Source organism: Leptopilina boulardi, unplaced genomic scaffold, assembly GCF_019393585.1.
Source record: "Leptopilina boulardi isolate dan_hultmark-lab unplaced genomic scaffold, ZJU_Lbou_2.1 LbouV2_216, whole genome shotgun sequence".
In the NCBI taxonomy this organism is placed as follows: Eukaryota; Metazoa; Arthropoda; class Insecta; order Hymenoptera; family Figitidae; genus Leptopilina; species Leptopilina boulardi.
In genome coordinates, this window is record NW_026137770.1 from 3,598,875 (window position 1) to 3,619,668 (window position 20,794).

At 30.8% G+C, this 20,794-nt stretch overlaps 1 protein-coding gene across 1 annotated transcript in view; it reads right to left on the reverse strand.

The window, feature by feature from the left end:
* Positions 1 to 20,195, reverse strand: part of LOC127279520 (uncharacterized) — a 22,631-nt gene extending 2,436 nt beyond the window's left edge. The window contains exon 1 of the mRNA XM_051301918.1: positions 19,946 to 20,195. Coding sequence (XP_051157875.1) covers positions 19,946 to 20,193 — 248 coding nt within the window. The 5' untranslated portion in view covers positions 20,194 to 20,195. The remainder of the gene's footprint in view (positions 1 to 19,945) is intronic.
* Positions 20,196 to 20,794: the final 599 nt, after the last annotated feature.

A 20,794-nucleotide genomic window follows, 5' to 3' on the forward strand; every position in this document is an offset into this window, starting at 1 on the left:
ACAAGAGATCCTGGATGGGATCCCATATGTGTTCTCACATAGGAATTTTCAACAGGGCAGGAAGGAAGATATTTTCACCTTAAACAAAACATTCTTTCCTTTACTTAGACACATGGACTCGTGTCCATGAGAAAGAACTTGTCTCTCATTTCAAACGATGTTTACATTTCAGCTCATTGACTTCTCTTGTATTTACAATTATATTATCTTGACTCTATAATTTCAATAAATTCTAATTTCTTTTCAGTTGACAGTGAACTGTCCGCCTAATATGACTTCCGTATATTTGAAATTTTATTTCTATAAGTGTGGAACGATTTTTTTAGTTTTTATATTTTATTTTTTAACTTTTTATAATTTTGACAATGTTTAATTTATTTTGACGTGTTAGCATATGTTCTAACTAATTTAGGTATGTCATTGTTGATAACTTACATAAAAATAAGCACTGTCGGACCTTTATAAAAATTGAAGTGTAATCTATATGTTTTAATAAAAAATTTCTAGCCTGATGAGGTTGGCAAACCTTGGCCAACGAAACGTCGCCAATTTAACGACACACTTTTGAATTTTATTCAAATTTACCTTCCCAAGATCATATATTATACAAACACTAAACAAACTATGGAAGAATATCACTCTTATCTATTATCAAACAAATTATTTGTTGCGGAGTATAGTTAAGAATTATTTTCGTTCATTAACTGATAATAAACAACTATAATACTTATAATATTGAATGTGAAAGTGAGAAGTCGATAAAGGGAAGAATAAGTAAGTACAAGTTATGTTAATTATTAGACGTCATGATGCATTTATGTATATTTTTTAATAATATCATCATGTATATTTGTAAAATTGCATTATAAAAGCGCAATATTAACAGAATTAACTGTAATTTTCAATAAAAATATATAATTTCTCATTACGAACCTTATTTGGTTTAAAAAAGAAATTATTCTTCCTTCTTTTATCCAGATAGATGAAATACAGGAATCCACTACGCACACAGAAGGCATTTTTTTATCACATTACACTTCACAAAATATTTTATTTTAAGCGTGTTAAAATTTTATCACAATTCAGTCGTAATTTCTTTACTAAACGATAAACCGCACACGATAAACAAACTAAAAAAGCAGAGGTTATATCATGCTTTCTTGTTTACAACGATAGTGTCAGCCTCTCCGAGTGAGGCGCTGCTATCGACAGAAGTGTGCCCATGGGAATTACGATCACCAAACGTGCGGCCACTTTTGACGCGGATTCATAATTGCCGTTCGGTCTCCTTATACTACTCCCTGGAAGGTACGCGATACCACAATGGGTGTATCATCTTGCCAATGCGGTATTCGGGAAACACCGCCTTGGATGTTACGGTGAATGCGTAAATCCAAGTGTCCCAATGCAGTGGAAATTTTTAGCTTTAAAAAAAGGAACGAAATTAAAAGAACAATAAATAAGTGTAAGCTGTGAAAAATAAAAGTTAAAAGAGTAAAACAATACTAATGGTGAGCGAAAATATTAAGTTTAAATTGAATATATTGAGGTAAAATGGCAAATAAGAGTCCAATACGGCATAAGATGGTGGTTTCAATGCGACGCAGAGTCGGTACACGGAGAGAAAAAAAAGTTCTAACTACTTTCCTTCAAGTCGTCATTCTGATCATATGAAGTCAAGTAGTTACAACCGGGGAGCCAGGCCGTTTTGACTTGGCTCTTTCATTGCTACTACTGTGTTCTCAGGCAATACCGACCAAGCGATTGGCCTATTGCTTTGACTTGCCGCTTGGCGTTTGCTTCTACTTTGCTTTACACATGTGTGAAGACCGGTAGAAGCAAACGCTAAGCGGCAAGTCAAAGCAATAGGCCAAAATCGCTTGGTCGGTATTGCCTGAGAACACAGTAGTAGCAATGAAAGAGCCAAGTCAAAACGGCCTGGCTCCCCGGTTGTAACTACTTGACTTCATATGATCAGAATGACGACTTGAAGGAAAGTAGTTAGAACTTTTTTTTTCTCTCCGTGTACGTAGAGCGCGCAGCACAGCGGCGCTTTCTTTTTTATCGTCAGCGGGTTCTTTGTATGCAGATGATAATTTTGAAAACATATTTAATTTAAATTTAATAATTTATTTTTTTATTATAACCCAGATAACAATCCGCACGTCACGTGCGGGGCATAAAGTGTTAGTCATAACGCTTGCATTTCGTTTGCACTTTGCAGGCACGTGTGACGGCTATTTAAATGCAAGCACAATGCGTGGGTTTAACAAAGCAGTTCTATGCTTCCCCTGCATGGGCTGATAAAGCCCTAAAGACAAGTCAGGTCATGGTTGTTTTGGCCAGTATCTCCATAGATTCAAAATAAGAAAAGCTGCAAAATGTGTGTACTGCGATGCTGAAATTGATGACGCAGAACGCACGCTATTTTCCTGTGAGTACTGGAGCGATGATAGAGAAGCCATGTTTACGGTGGTTGGGACTCGATTCAACCCCGATTCTATGGTCTCTATTATGCTTCAAAGTGTGGACTCCTGGAGGCATATGGAGACTTTTATCATAAAAGTCATGTCGACGAAAAAAAAAGACGGGAGATCTGGGTTGACCGGGAGATGTCTAAATTCTCGGCAGGGATCAAGCAGGAAGGAGAGGAGGAGAAAGTAGATCCCCTCCCTCTTCTGTCTAGCCTTGAGCAATAGCCGGAAGAGTAGGCTACGAAATTCAGTAACGTTAGGGTCGCTATGGCTGTGCTATGGCCAGGCCCGGTCAACTCCATTGAATAAAAATGGCACTGATCAGCGCCTCTACCACCAACATAACAAATAAATTTTACCCAGCTTGTATATCTATATCTTTTTTATATATAGATATACACGCTGGGTAAAATTTAGTTGCTATGTTGGTGGTAGAGGCGCTGATCATTGCCATTTCTATTCAATGGAGTTGACCGGGCCTGGCTATGGCTGCTCGCACAAGAAAAGACGTAGCAGTGTGTGTTTCAAATGAGATAAAAAAGGAAAGAGCGATATTTCTGTCTTTTTCTATCTCATTTGAAACACATCCTGCACACTGCTCCGTCCTTTCTTGTGCGAGCAGCCTATAGCGGCAAAACGGGACCTCATCTGCGAAGCCCGAAGCTTGAACATCAGTTCCGCAGGTGAAATAGTGCCCGGGTGGAAATGGCGTCCTTACTGTGACAACTTTTTCAAATTTTTTTACTGACTCAGCAAACAAATGTATTAATTATTTTAAAAAAATCATTGCTATTTGTTGGAGAATATGTCACTCTTATGTTTTTGGGGTCGCTGAAAATGGATCTCAAGTCAGATTAAATGTACATTTTCTTATTCAGGATCTTGTACAAGTTCTGGTACAAGAACATGTCTCATTTCGGGATGCTGAACTTGTTCAAGAACATTACTCAAACATGTACAAGAAAATGTATAAGTTCATTAATGAACACCCTATTGAAAAAAAACACGTATAATTGTACGTATAATAATACGTATAATTATACGTATTATTATACGTATAATTATACGTATAATTATACGCATAATTATACGTATTATTATACGTATAATTATATGTATAATTATACGTATAATAAGACATACGAATTTGAAACAAGAATTATACGTATAATTATACGTATAATAATACGTATAATTAATTATACGTATAATAATACGTATAATAATACGTATAATTATACGTATTATTATACGTATAATTATAATTCTATTAAAAATAGAATAATAGAATAGAATAGATTAATTAGTAGCAAAATTGCGCTGAAAATTTTTAGAAATTTTAAAATGCAAATTAAATTTCACGAAAAAAAATATCGTCGAATGTCAATTCAAGCAGTCACCCATCCAAGTACTAACCGCGTCCAACGTTGCTTAACTTCCGTGATCTGATGAGAACTTGTTCCTTCGCCTTGGTGTTTTCGCTGTCTTGTCTTGATTAATAACTTTGTCGTATAAGTATTGTATCGCACCTAACCTCACTTTTAGTGATACTTATACGGCAAAGTTATTAATCAAGACAAGACAGCGGAAACACCAAGGCGAAGGAACAAGTTCTCATCAGATCACGGAAGTTAAGCAACGTTGGACGCGGTTAGTACTTGGATGGGTGACTGCTTGAATTGACATTCGACGATATTTTTTTTCGTGAAATTTAATTTGCATTTTAAAATTTCTAAAAATTTTCAGCGCAATTTTGCTACTAATTAATCTATTCTATTCTATTATTCTATTTTTAATAGAATTATAATTATACGTATAATAATACGTATAATTATACGTATTATTATACGTATTATTATACGTATAATTAATTATACGTATTATTATACGTATTATTATACGTATAATTATACGTATAATTCTTGTTTCAAATTCGTATGTCTTATTATACGTATAATTATACGTATAATAATACGTATAATTATACGTATAATTATACGTACAATTATACGTATAATTATACGTACAATTATACGTATAATTATACGTATTATTATACGTATAATTATACGTGTTTTTTTTCAATAGGGCATGTACAAGAACTTGTACATTTTCTTGTACAAGTTATTTCAGCCGGGAACATAAATTAAACAGCATGTTTTATATTTCTTATTTATCATAAACTAAATACGTTGTAATTATTATTTAGCAGAATTTCAATTATTTCGTTTCACATCTTAACCTAAAGTGAAAATTTAAGCATTGTAATTTAACCTAAATGAAATTTTTACGAAAATTTATTTGAACTAATTTCCAATACACGAAATTGTTACACGACATAATTGTTAATTGACCGACTGTATTTTATATAGTTCACAATGAATCGAATTCTTATTTATTCGAATCTTGGCGCCCTAGAATTGTGAATCGTTCTTAATTCGAAATCACCGATAGTTCAAATCTTGGAGAATAGACTACAGGAGACCAATGTAGTGTATAAGAAAACGACCAATTTTTGTCGGAAGCTGTTAGTTCCGAAACTCCTCGCGCGCCGCGTTACAAACAGATAGATACAGGAAGTTCTAAAATGAACATGTGCTTCTTGGTTAACAGCATACATCGTGATTCGTTTAAATATATTTCCATATTTAAATTATCTCTAATTATTAATTTTCGTTTAGTTATGTAGCCTTCTACCCACATAAGAACTCACAAGAAATCCTGGATGGGATCCCATATGTGTTCTCACATAGGAATTTTCAACAGGGTAAATATTAAATTTTTAGTTTGCCTACTGCGAAATCAAACGTAAAATTCAAAGTCAATTTTATGGTAAAATAATTATGAAATAACAACAAAAATGTGTATTACATTGCGATAATTTCTTACGTAACTTTAATATTACTATATAATTTAATATTCATTAGTTCCTTAAATGCTTAGGCGAAATATGTTTTCTACAAAAAAACAAGTTCCAATTATTGATTTCCTAAAATCAGAAAAGTAAAACGTTAATACACAAAGAATTTTAATAAACAGTTTTAAAAAAAACAGTCGTCAATTGAAAAAATTCTTTTAAGAGTTATTTAGAAATCATCGTTATTTAAAATCTTGTCTCTCAGGGTAGTATGTGGTTCATAACTCAAGGGTTTCATCATTATGACAGTAACCTCCTTTTTCGAAGGAACCCACTCGAGAACTACTCGGTTGTATTTTACACATTCTAGGACATAATGCATATGGACTTCTATCAAAAAGCAAACTCTCGTTATTCAATCGTATCAGAGACTTATTGATAGCAACAAGTTCCTGGCAAGTCTAACTCATAGCCACGTACTTGGCCTGACAAGTAGACAGAGCAACGTAACTTTGTTTATTTACACGCCAAGCAATTGTGTCCCCATAGAGTTTTATGATGTAACCACAAGACGAAACTGAAGATTTGCAAGATCAGCAAAACTGGCATCGGAATAGGCTAATAAACCGCATTGTCTACTTAGATATTTTAATCCCAAAGACTTCGTGCCTTTTAAATATCTAAAGACTCGTTTAATCATATTCCATTCGTTTTCAGTTGGGTCAATTTGATGCCTACTGAGCACGTTTACAGCGAATGCAATGTTTGGACGGGTTGCAGCAGCCAAATACAGTAAACTTCCAACAGCCTCTCTGTACGGAATGTCCAAAGTACTTTCGTCAATGTTTGATTTTCAATAGCCTCCCATATACTCAGTACCTTGATCGGATCGAAGGTAACAAACTTTCTCATTCGTTCCTAGTAAATTTCGCGCAGACATGATAAATCGTTCTATGCAATGACCAGTGGCATCTTTAGTTTTCATCGGGTATGCCAAGGCCATTCGTAAATAGTCATCAATAAAATCCGTAAAAGCAACGTGATTTTCCGCAGTATTTTTGTTTAGATTCTGTTTACACTCATTTTCAACAGGAGGATTTTCATTGATTTTATCAGTCTGTATCTTTCGTCAGTCTTTACAATAGTTTCGTTATTTTCGTTGCTCGCTAAAAGAATCTTTTCAACATCGTTATTTTTAATCGTTTCATTTAATTTAATCAACTCGTTTAATTCAGTTGTATTGCTTTCTTCGATTTGTGTTTTGTTTTCATCAATTATACTCGCATCGAAAACAAACACATCCGAAGAATTCAATCGTTTACATTCGTTATTCTTATTTACCTGAAATTTCATAGTCCAATAAGAATTTTCGTATACCCCCGAAGCAAAAACTTCTTTCGTTTTTGGAATGTAAATTTTTACATTTTCGTTATCTAAATAAGTCGATAAACCCGCATCTGTAAATTTTCTAAGCGAAAGTAAGTTTTCAGAGATGGAGTCCATATAAACAGTGTTCTCTAACACTAGCGATTTTCTGATTCTGAGTTTGAAGAGACGTTTATAGTACCCTGACCCTCAGCAATCAAATCTGCTTCGCTATTTTTGTTAGCACACTTAATTATGCTCGATTTTGTCTCTTCAAGAGAACTGAAAATCTCTTTAGAATTCGTTAAATGTTCAGTTGCTCCTGAATCGACAACAAAATATACACAATTCTGATCATTTTCGTTACAATTTAAATTTTTAAATTTTGAATCGTTTAAAAAATAGGTTGACAACTGTTTTTCTTTCTCAATTTCAGGGTTCGATTTAAATTTAAGAAAAACAGAACATTCGTACGTACCTTTGTTTGTTGGTTGAACCTTTGTTGGATTAGTTTTCTCAGAACTTTTGGTTGGCGAGCTGGCTTTGAGTATGAGCCAGATTTGTTTTGAGAGTCTTTTGGTTTAAAAGATTTTTTATTATTTGCATGAAATCGATTTTCGTATTTGCCGTTACCTTTGTGACGCTTTTTCTGAGAAATATTTTTATTCGGATTTTTACGATTTTTCGCAATTCTTTGCGGGCAATTTGCAGCAGTGTGGGTAGTAAATTGTCCACATTTATAGCATTATTTTAAACCCTTTCCTTTAAGAGGACATTCGTTAAGCATATGCCCATGATCTCCACACTCATAGCATGTTTCTCTTAACATTTTATTCGAACTAGCTGAATTTTTATTTTTGTATCAATTGATATTTAACATAGAAAATCGTAATAAATCGTTAAATTTGTTTCGTTAATCGATAGAAAATAAATTTTTATTTGTAGTACGTACTTAGAACAGCTGATGCGCCAGTCGAAAATTTAATCTCAAAGGATTCTTCGTTTATTTTCGCAAATGTGATCAAATTACTTGTTATTTCAATAAGTAAGGCATTTCGGCAACGTTCCACAACTCTAGCGAGCACACTCGTTTTCTCAAGCTCCGTCATGTCCTTGAATGATGCAAAAAAAACAAATCCAACTGTCTTGATCGATATGGATATAAATCACAAAATCACAATATTTATTTCTCTTATTTAAATAAATAAAGAGAAAATAACTTCACGATCACTAGATTCGAGTTTATCACTTCAGAATGAAAAACGTTTCTGAAGATGTTTGTGTGTCGCCATTTGCCGAATTTTTTCGTTCTATTCACACGACACTTTTCGCGTCTCCCACAATATCAAAAAAACGATTTTGCGCGATGGATGTGTACTGCGGACCATAACCTATTGACTTTGTTGTATTGTGGGAGTAATAAATAAGAACACAATAGTATTTACAAACGATAAATCGAGATTTATTCTATAAGCGTCGTTAATACGTCATTCGTACAGTAGCCGAGAACACTTGAAGAAAACAAAGATAGGAAGTGGACACTCTTACGGATGCAGACGAGACAATACTACTGGAGTCAATTGAGTATAAGAAAACGGCGCTGGCGCCAAATTCAAGTCAAACTCAATAATGTGAAACGAAATAAAAGAAATTCTGCTAAATAATAATTACAACGTATTTAGTTTATGATAAATAACAAATATGAAACATGCTGTTTAATTTATTTTATAAATCGGATAAATAAAGTTTATGAAATATCGTATTTAATAAAAATTATCATTCTATGAATTGGCATTTTGGTTATTTCTACATTATAGCATTTGATAATTTTATCAGCTAAAAATTAGGTTAAGTGGTGATTCAGACATGTAGAAATTACGGTAATTTCACATTATAGCAACTGAGAATTTGATTAAAATATAATTCGCACAATTTGAAGTTAGATCAAATGTTCTTTCGAAAAAATAATTTTTCGTTCAATTTTCAATTCGTATGAATAGAGAGTTGTGAAACTGGTCATTCGAAGATTGTGAATTCGACTTAATACACATTCTATATTTTCATTTTGAGATGAAAGGTAGCACCCCATTATTTTAGACAAATTCCGTGTACAAATATGTTATATTGTTTGATGTTTGAAGCTATTTTAATTCTATAAATATTGGAAAGATATATCCCACACAGCACAATATCTTGCTGTAAGCTTCCCTTGAGTTCATACCTAAGATTCGTTAGCTTACAGCGTAATCTTCAGGTGAGGTTAAGCTGAGCTGCCAATGTCCTCTCTACCGTAAGCTGCAGTGTAAGATTGTAGTCAGCTTACAGTTAAGCTTACTATAACCTTACTGTAAGCTTCGTGCAAGCTTAAATTATTGTTAATAAATGTTAATTAATAAATTAAACAATTATTTATGCGCAGTAGTTTATTGTAGTTTTTACGGCTGCGAAGTAGATTTTAATCAACTTTCTTGCCCGTGATAAATATTATTAATGTTAATTAATTGCTGACATCCATATACAATATTTACAATACACAAAAATATTAAATTAACTATTTTATATTACTTAATTAAAATATATTTTCTACTATTAATTAATATTATTTTTCATTATTTTAAAAATTATCATCTGCATACAAAGAACTCGTCTGTAAAAAGAAAGCGCCGCTGTGCTGAGCGCTTTACCCACCGACTCTACGCCGAATTGAAACCACCATACACGGAAAGAAAAAGTTTAAGAGAAAGTCCTAAAATAATTCAGTAACTCTGGACATGAGGGAAAAATTCAATTTCATAAATGTTTAGTTGAAAGTCCGAAAAATTTCAGGAAAATCTCAAAATAATTCAGTACTTTTCTTCAGTACTTTCTCCAAATAAATTTAGTAGTTTCTTCTGAAAAGTTCGCAAGATCTTATAAAAGTTCTAATGAATATTTTTATTTACATTTATAACTTTTCATTTTGCTCGCTATGGAAGACTTCAGGATTTGAACCTAAAAAATTACGGAACTCGGAATTGACTTTGATGAGTAGTTAACCGTTGCGCATCGCAACCATTGCCTTTGTATATGCACTCGGCATACAGTTTTTTATAGATTTTTACTAAGAAACAGAAGTTATGTATGTACGTGTTTAGCTCAGAGGATACACGTCGGATTTCTGTACCCAGAGACAAGAGTTCGAATCCGCCTGCAGTCAAATTTTCTCTAAAATTAATTTTCTGCTTCAGATTCTTAATAAAAATTGTTTCATGTGTGTGTTATGTTAATAATATCTGAGTTCCGTAATTTTTCTTGAATTTTTTCTTTCCGCGTATGCCGCATTCGACTCGTATTTGACATTTCGACTCACGATATTTCATCCAAACTTATAATATTTCCGCTCACCATTAGTATTGTTTTACTTTTTCAACTTTTATTTTTCACAGCTTACACTTATTTATTATTCTTGTAACGTCGTTTCGTTTTTTTAAAGCCGCATTGGGATTCTTGGATTTACGCATTCACCGTGACACCAAATGCGGTTTTTCCTAAATACCGCATTGGTAGGTTGATACTGCCGTACGATGTAAAAACTCGGTTAAGTCACATTTCAGTCGAACAGAGAAAATGACGAAAAACTGTTTGTATTCCAAAACCTAATGTAATATAAATAATTTTTGAATTTAACTTCACTTCATAGGTAAATAGATCGAGTTTTTTCTAATTTTCAAATCGAAAGTTGATTATTTAAACAAATTATATTAAAAAACGGACTTAAGTAGTTTTTTTACAAGCAAAAAGTAGGTAAGTCGACTTAAGGAGTCTTTATCAAAAAAGCAGGCTAGTTCAGGCCGCCATTTTGAGAGAAGAACTCGGTTAACTTGACTTAAGTTATATATTTCGAAACCGAGCCTCAGATTCGACTACGTTTTTGATGACGAAACTCCTTAAGTCGACTTAACTGAGTTTTTGTCTCGTATCTTGTGCTCGAGCTCAACGACTCCTACGATTTTTTGACTCCTTAACTCGACTTAACTGACTTTTTATCTAATATTTCTTCATTTTATGGGTTTTCGCAAATTTTTAATAATCATTTTTTGCAATAAATAATTGAAATAAATTTTTTTTAATAACACAATTAAATGCAGCATTTTTTTACAAATCCATTGATACCAAAAACTCATTTTCGACCAAAGTGTGACTTAACCGAATTTTTACATCGTACGGCAGGATATTCCTAATGCGATGTCGCGTACCTATTAATACTTTTTTTTACAGGGCTAGGTTTATTTAGAAATAAACTGTTTCTAAAAAAGTTTTTCTTAATATTATTGGCGATTCAAACAGCTACACTAGCGCCACAGTTGAACTAATTTAGGCGTGACTCGCTCTAAAGCAGTCTCTGTTTTGACAGTTTATTTCAAATTATTTAATTATTCTGATATTTTTATTGCGTTTGTAAAATTATTTTTAAGCGTTAAATAAAAAAAAATAATTTAAAACACATGGAGTGCTACAGAGCGAGTCACGCCTAAATTAGTTCAACTGTGGCGCTAGTGTAGCTGTTTGAATCGCCAATACAAGTTTACCTACCTTGCCGTGAGAAATTGTTACTTGCACCAAACTTGCTACATGGAAAGAAATCTTGTAAGGATATTAAATATTTTGACACTTATATTTAGTATATTAAGTTACAATTGCGGAAGATTTTGCAGATTTTGGGGTGGTAATAACTTTCGTTACTTTTTTTTAAGAATGCCTAAAATAAAAATAATAAAGTTTAATATATTTAGGAACAAAAATTAGAATAGTTTTTGCGAAATTCATAACTGTATTATGAAAACTCCAAATGTTAAATTTTAATACGCCCTGTAACAAGTATTAGAATAAAATATTTCATTTTCTGTATTTAGAATTCCGTTAACTGGTATAATCATTTTACATTTTGATATAGTCGCGATAAGAAAGTGGATTGGTGTTAAATCCTTATATTTACATATAATACTAATAGAAACTTTTTCTTTCAAAAAATGATAGAAAAATATCAAAAATCACTGAAGTTTGACGAAGTTAAGCGAGTGAGTCCGATCGGGTTTGACCGATTACTAACGAGTAGTCACGAAAAAAAAATGTCAGAGAAAAGTCAGGGAATTTTTTTCTTTAAGCCTTGCTGGACATCCTGATTTTAAAATAATTTTTAATATTGAAATATGAATTAAAAATAATTTTAATTAATAATTGTTTTTAATTATTTTATATTTCTTTTTCTAAATATAATTATAGAATATTTGTTATAAGTTTGCTTCTATAATTAAATTAAATGATTTTATGATAAAAATTGTTCTTTGAAAGGTAATAAAATATTTTATTATTTCTTAATAAATAATTATTTTTATTTTTAAATATTTAACAATGTAATATTAAGCTTCTCACAAGTGCAGAAAAATCTGTCTATTTAGTATATAAAGAAGTTCACAGTTTCTCATTTCAGCGGGAATTATGTATCTACATGCGTTGCATTATTCTGCGTTTATGTATGCGTATTGTAGTTAGGATGTGTTAGGAATAATTTTAAGCCAATCAAAGCGTACCAGTTATGTGTGTGTATTAAGAAAGACCCCCACTACCCTTGAAGACTGTGCTAGACTGTTTACTTCCTATACTGTTTTTTGCTATAGTTTTTTCAATATTCGAAAATTGTAGATTTGAATTAAGAAATAATAATTTCAGTTTTCGTAAAATGTTTTCAGTTAAAGGTATTCGTAAAACTATACCAACTTTTATTATCAAACCAGAATGTTTCGCAATTGAAAAACAAAAATATCAAAATTTCTATTCAGATTTACTAAATATTCTAACAAGATTTCTTTCCGTGTACATGTTTGCATTGCAATCTTCCACAACTTGCACGGCAACCATTTGTATGAAAAACTTCATTTAGAATTCATCTTTTATGAATAAAAATATCCTTAAATGGGTAAATCGGATGTGCTCTTTTTAGTTTTGCAAAAAAAATAATTATTTAAACAATCCCTTTTAAAAAATGCACATGCGTAGTTTTTTTAGCGCAAATACAACGTAAAAAGAACACATAGCCGCTTGTGGTGTTTTTCGCTGTAAAGTCATCGAGCGGAGCAAAGATGTCCAGCGATGAATACACATAAGGGACAAGAGATGGTATAGTGGTGGTTAAATTTTTAATTTAATTTATATAATTATTAATAAATTGATATGTATATTTATATTATTAAATTTTTATTTTATTAATTAAAATTTAAACACATAGGTACATTTCAATCTTTTATTATCTATTTATTTATTTATCTATTTTTGATCATTTTACATTTACATTTAACATAACATTTTACTTGGATTATCCAAGTAATAAAATCAATTATAATTTTTATTAAACTTTTATTAATGATAATGTTACTAATTTTAATTTATTATAATTTAAAGTTCTTTATAATCAATTGTAATTTTTTATTTAATTTTAATACATTTACATTTAATAGTTTAATAAAATTTAAATGTTTTAAATTTGATAATATTTTTAAACAATACTCTCTAAAACTGAATCAATGAAAATCCACTGATTTTCAATGGCTCTTTTCGCACGATTTCAATCAGTGAAATTTAATTGAAAATCACTAAAAAATGACTGAAGTTTCAGTCATTTTCTACTGATTGGTCAGTTGAAAAAAGACTTAAATTATCAATAATAGTTATTGAAATTTTCAGTCATTTTTTAACTGACTAATCAGTGGAAGATGACTGACACTTCAATCATTTTTCATTGATTTCCAATGAAATTTCACTAATTAAAATTGGAAATAGGAAATCAGTGGAATTTTACTGATTTTTTAATGGTTCAGTTTTAGAGAGTACAATTTTCATTTATTCTAATTTTAATCAAACTCAAATTTTGTATTGAACCAAAGTTTAATTTATCTAAATTTTAATCATAGAAAATAATTATTTGTGTAACAATTTTTATTCATTTTCGGTTACCTATTTCAAAAAATTATTCACTTTCTTCTTTTTTAAATGAAAAAGGTATAACTAAGATTCCTGTTATTACATAAAAGACTGTAATGAATAATAGCTACTATTATTTTTTAACAAGAATCATTTATTAAATTTACCCTTATATTTTACATTACAAATAATTGAATATATTTTATTTTTTTAATAATAATTAATAGAAGTGAAAATATAAAAACACAATGTTTAAACAATTTTTAATTTAGATAGAATGTTAAAAACTCTGAATTCTAGAGTTTACAATGACAATTTTTATTGAGTAGAATTTAAGTTCAATTAAGAAATAACTTAGTGAATTAAATAATTGTTTTAAAAACCATCAATTGTTTTACGAACTAGTCAGGTACACTCATATTTACGAACTATTTAGGTAAATAAATTCAGACTAGTTGGAGTAACTGATAATCAATTTACATCAATTGTTAATTAAAATCATTATCAAAGTGATCGATTAAATCTGATGCATCAGACACATCTAAATTTTCCCAAAATTGGCGCCTAGTTTTCGGCATCATAGGAAGCAGTTTTTTTTATAATACCAATTCTTGTTTTGCGCGGAACAGTTCCCTGGCGGATTCGATTTGCGTAATGTCTACTTAACTAAGCGGACTTTAGGTAGACATTAGGTAGACATGTAAAAAAACGTATAAAAAAGCTATTAATCGACTTATTATGATAAAAAAAAGTTGATAAAAGGGTAAATGAATGTTTATAGAGTAAATTCGTACAAAATTTGTAATTAATAAAGCATTAAATAATTAATAATGAATGGAAATGTGCGCGAGGTACCTGATCAGTTCAGCTGTACAATTATTTTCGTGCTATTTTCATGAAAAGAATATAAATTGACTGCAAAAACAATTGATATTTATAAAAAAGTGTAAAATTGATTTAATTTTATTGTTTGCAATACGAATTATTAAATAATAATTAAGTTTTTATCAAATGTGAATAGTGTTGTGAAAACCTGTGAAAACTAATGAGTTACTACATTACCGATCGCATATGATAATAAAAAGTTCTCGATGAGTGTAACAAAATAGCTGCAATCATGTCCGTAATTTTGGACGAGAAACAATTATGAAATAAATAATTATTTGTATAACTTTATTCTGCATTTTAAAATTCACTTTTTATTTTCTTTCAAAGCAAAAGCTTGGAAGAAAACATGCTCGCACTGTATTGTAAAAACTGGTGGCGCCATCTCTCATATGCGATCGGTAATGTAGTAACTCATTAGTTTTCACAGGTTTTCACAACACTATTCACATTTGATAAAAACTTAATTATTATTTAATAATTCGTATTGCAAACAATAAAATTAAATCAATTTTACACTTTTTTATAAATATCAATTGTTTTTGCAGTTAATTTATATTCTTTTCATGAAAATAGCACGAAAATAATTGTACAGCTGAACTGATCAGGTACCTCGCGCTCATTTCCATTCATTATTAATTATTTATTGCTTTATTAATTACAAATTTTGTACGAATTTACTCTATAAACATTCATTTACCCTTTTATCAACTTTTTTTTATCATAATAAGTCGATTAATAGCTTTTTTATACGTTTTTTTACATGTCTACCTAATGTCTACCTAAAGTCCGCTTAGTTAAGTAGACATTACGCAAATCGAATCCGCCAGGGTTGTCTACCCAAAGAACAATCTTTTTAGAATCTCGATTTAAAAAAAAAAAAAAAGAATGATACGCACTTACAATTTGCTCTTTTTTATGACCGGAAATAGCTTCGTGCTAAATAGCAGCAATTGGCTTACACTTATTTTTCAAAGATCCTAAAGGAACAAAGCTTTCATTGAACCCTACAATTCTACGAGTAAACACAGATACTTTCAATTCATCCATCTTCGGCAACATTATAACTTTTTGTAAATCTGCCCGCTGCCGAGTAATAAACAGTGTCTACAGATTCACAAGACTTCGCAACGTGTAATGCATATTTTTCCCGAGATTCCTTAGCGTTTGCTTTATGAATTGACCATGACTGACATATGGCGCAATCAGGAGACAAAGATTTCTCTGAATGGTTACTGTCATAAACACCAAATTCTTCACAAATTTCGCACTCCTTGTGCCCTAATTTTGCAGAAGAAATATTGATTTCTTGAAGAATACTGCGATAAAGTTCATAAGAGCAAAAGTGTAGTGGATTTTTCTGGGCAAAATCTTTATGCATGTCAGTGATAGTTAATTCATTCGACAAGTAACGTCTATTCGGCGCGTGGCTACGACTATATTGAGAAATCATTGGATGGTAAGATTCAATATGCTTATTAACTTTTTCGTGCAATACTACAGAATACGCATCTTTTGCTTTTCCGCGACCGTCTATCACATTCGGATTTAAGGTAATAGGATCCACAGTTTTCATAGTACTTCTGATAATAACGTCATTATTGAATTTGTAACCTAACGTCCCTAGAAAAAATAATTTACATACTTGTTGTTTTTCTAAACTTTCATCGGATTTTGACAAATACCCTGGCGGATTCGATTTGCGTAATGTCTACTTAACTAAGCGGACTTTAGGTAGACATTAGGTAGACATGTAAAAAAACGTATAAAAAAGCTATTAATCGACTTATTATGATAAAAAAAAGTTGATAAAAGGGTAAATGAATGTTTATAGAGTAAATTCGTACAAAATTTGTAATTAATAAAGCAATAAATAATTAATAATGAATGGAAATGAGCGCGAGGTACCTGATCAGTTCAGCTGTACAATTATTTTCGTGCTATTTTCATGAAAAGAATATAAATTAACTGCAAAAACAATTGATATTTATAAAAAAGTGTAAAATTGATTTAATTTTATTGTTTGCAATACGAATTATTAAATAATAATTAAGTTTTTATCAAATGTGAATAGTGTTGTGAAAACCTGTGAAAACTAATGAGTTACTACATTACCGATCGCATATGAGAGATGGCGCCACCAGTTTTTACAATACAGTGCGAGCATGTTTTCTTCCAAGCTTTTGCTTTGAAAGAAAATAAAAAGTGAATTTTAAAATGCAGAATAAAGTTATACAAATAATTATTTATTTCATAATTGTTTCTCGTCCAAAATTACGGACATGATTGCAGCTATTTTGTTACACTCATCGAGAACTTTTTATTATCATATGCGATCGGTAATGTAGTAACTCATTAGTTTTCACAGGTTTTCACAACACTATTCACATTTGATAAAAACTTAATTATTATTTAATAGTTCGTATTGCAAACAATAAAATTAAATCAATTTTACACTTTTTTATAAATATCAATTGTTTTTGCAGTCAATTTATATTCTTTTCATGAAAATAGCACGAAAATAATTGTACAGCTGAACTGATCAGGTACCTCGCGCACATTTCCATTCATTATTAATTATTTAATGCTTTATTAATTACAAATTTTGTACGAATTTACTCTATAAACATTCATTTACCCTTTTATCAACTTTTTTTTATCATAATAAGTCGATTAATAGCTTTTTTATACGTTTTTTTACATGTCTACCTAATGTCTACCTAAAGTCCGCTTAGTTAAGTAGACATTACGCAAATCGAATCCGCCAGGGTAGTAATTATAATTAGTACTGCGCCTAGAATCTATGCCAGTTTTTCGTCGTTTTACTGCAACAGACTTCACATGATTTACTATAAAATGTCTTTTTTGCATCCATCCTAATTCCCAATATTTTTGATAGATTGTTTGTCTCTCTTCAGGGGTTATAAAATTTTTACACTTAAATCGGCATGTATCTTTGCACGGAGGACGAATGTAATTTTTTTCTGAAATTTTATCCGATGATTCTTCTTCATTTTCGAGACTTTTACTGTTTTCATTACTTTCATTGTTTTCCTCTGTTTGAGAGTTATTAATTGCTTGTGACTCAACATTCATTTTATCGTTTATCAAAGAATCATTATTTTCGAAAGTGGAATTATTAGATTCGGTTCCAGGGAAATTTGCCATCGAAGTTACTTCGGTATTTGTCCCTAAACAAGACTGGTAGCTAGAAAAACTTGCAACGTCATTTTGCACTTTGTTATAATTATTATTTTCAGTATTAGGAAAACCGGGCGAATAAATATTTCCTGAAGTCGTTTCGCTACGTGTTTGTGCTTGATAACTTTAGTTAGTGTGAATTTTTTCTGAATTGCTCCAAGAATTTATATTTGCAGCACCAAAAGTTGGCGTTAAGTTAGAAAATGATTGCATTGGAGCTAACTGATTGCACAAAGGGGAGGGATTTATATTCATAAACTGCGGTTGCCTTGAAAAAGAATCATTGGATACTTCTTCAAAAAAATTAACTGTGTTACCTGCTTTTACATAAGACTGATTATTTTCTTCACGTTAAAAAAAACCCTTTGAAAAATAATTGCCAGAAAAGTTTTCGCCATAAGTTGGCAAATTCGTTTGATAACCAGAAGTCCCAAAGTTTTCGCCATAAGTTGACAAATTTTCTTGATAACCAGAAGTCCTAATTTCTTGAATAAAATATTGTTCAGAGGCCTCATTTCCTGAGCGTGTTGCCAAGTTTTGTTCATTTTGTCAAATTATTTTGCCAATAGCCACAAATGAATCTGTGTCCGAGTACTCAGGAGTTGCTGAAAAAGTTATATAATTAATCACTTGAACTATATTTTAATTCTGAAAAAGAATTTAAATTAAATGTAATTAAATAGTAACTCTATTTTATTTCTGAAGAATAATTATAATAACTTCCCGTGCAGAAATTTAGATCGGGCTCAGGGCGAGGCCAGATTGGAATGCCCCAACTATAATATAGGTATAAGTTGCATAAGTGTGTGTGTGTATGTATGTGTGTGAATATAATACTGTAATATATTATAAACAGTAAAATTCCAATAGGCCTTCTTGACCAAAAAAAACGGGCGTAAAAGTACTTTTACGCACGCTTGTATGGCGGCAGCCGCTTGCCTAACCCCGAGCGACAATGAGATACTTTGGGCCCGCTTTAAGTGCCCGAAATGACATACTTTTCGAGCAGGTAGGACAAAAAGATAATTTAAATTAAGTAATTTTACTTATTACAAAAAGGGTTATTTTACTTACAATTTTTTTCTTGCCACATCGTGTAAATCCAGATTCTGTTAGAAAAAAATAATTCGCTTTGTTTATTTACACATAAATGTTGATACAATATATTCTACAGTTTAAAAAATCTTTATTGAAATTTAAATAAAACAATGATTGACATAAAATTATAATAGACAAATGAATAAATTTCACTGAAATTATCTCGGAAATTATGTAAAGTTCTAGGCTAACCATAAATTTCTTTTCTTTTTTTATTTGCCAAAAAGTTATCGAACGTAACCGTAATAAAAACTATGAAAGCGTAATTTATTATGTTCGTAATATGCAAAAAAATCGTAATAAAAATTAAATTTATATAATACAATAGTATAAGTATAATTACGTTGTCAAAAATCTGTCAGCAAATCCAGTTGTTACATCTGTTTCAAAATAGATTTGCCCATGCACAATTTGACGTTTTATGTAAATCAAATTATTTGAATGTGCTTAATTTTTACATACCTGATATTCTTGTAGAATAAGCAGCCAATATAATTATTACATTATTTAACGAAATTTACATAGTTTAGGTCGTTAAAAAACACGTTTTCCCGAGGAATGCGCCATGACACTTTTATTATCGATGCTTGTCGATCTTCCGGTCGGCTCATTCCCAAACATTCCCGAAACACGCTTCCGAGTTTAACCGAAGACGCTTGTGTACAGTTTCTACTGGACATCTTTGCTCTGCTCACTCTTTTTACAAGCTAAAAAAATACACAAGCGCGCTTGCGAATATCGTTCTGTAAACAAAGCCCAGCTCGGCCGCATTTACAACGGAAAAAGAACATAAGCTACCTCGCGTATATTCTTCCATTTTATTTTGTGACGTATTTCATGCCTCTTACAGAATTTAGGCAACGCAAAGAACCTCATGTGTCTTTTTCCGTTGTATTTTCTCATTTTTCGCGAATTGACATATTTTTAATCTTAATTTTTTATTATAAATAATTAAAATTTTCTTTTTTAATTACGATAGTCAGATGCAGTTTTTCATTACGAATCCATTGATACCAAAAACTTATTTTTGACCAAAATGACACTTATGTGTCTTTTTCGGTTGTAGGGCAGAGCAGTAGTGTTCCTATACAAACTAAATGTTACATACCTTAAAACTTTAAACATCCCACAAGCATGTAAAGTGAAGGTAAAAAGCAGTATATCGGTGCTTATTACTGACACTACACCATACATTGCCGTAATACACAAGTGAATAGTTGTCCACAAATAATAATCATGTTTGTCAAAAAAGTAATAATCTAATTCTATCGCCAAACGTGGTGAACGTGTCTCATTTAATGGCATTACTGTGTCTAAAATTACTGGTATTAATGTAAACAACATGTAAGAGATCATCGTTATTAATATATATGCTGAAATTATATAAAAGTAGAAATAATCATACCTATGTTCCTAAAAATATAAATATTTATAAAAATAATATTACGCTTATATTTATAGATGTAAAACTTGGTTTATGATAATATTATTCTAAAATATTGCAAAAATTACACCCTGTTGAAAATTCCGACCTCGTTTACGACGTCGTATTCTAAGTAGTTTGCGACGTAGTAAACGACGTAGTAAACGAAGTAGTAAACGACGTCGTAAATGAAAGCGGAATTTGGGATAGCAAACTACGTCGTTTACTACGTCGTTTACTACGTCGTTTACGATGTCGTTTACTACGTCGTTTACTACGTCGTTTACGATGTTGCAAAAATTATTTTAATATTATTTATTTAGTAATTTAGTAAGTCCAATATCCAATATTAAAAATTTTAATAATAATTTAAAAAATCAATAATTTAAAAAAAAATTTATTTTTATTATTTTTTTATAGTTATTATTATTATTTTATTTTTAATATTTAAATTAAAATAAAAAAATGGTCATCAAAATATTAGTGAAACCATTTCTTCCAAAAAAGAATTTGTCTCAAATCCAATAAAGGAGA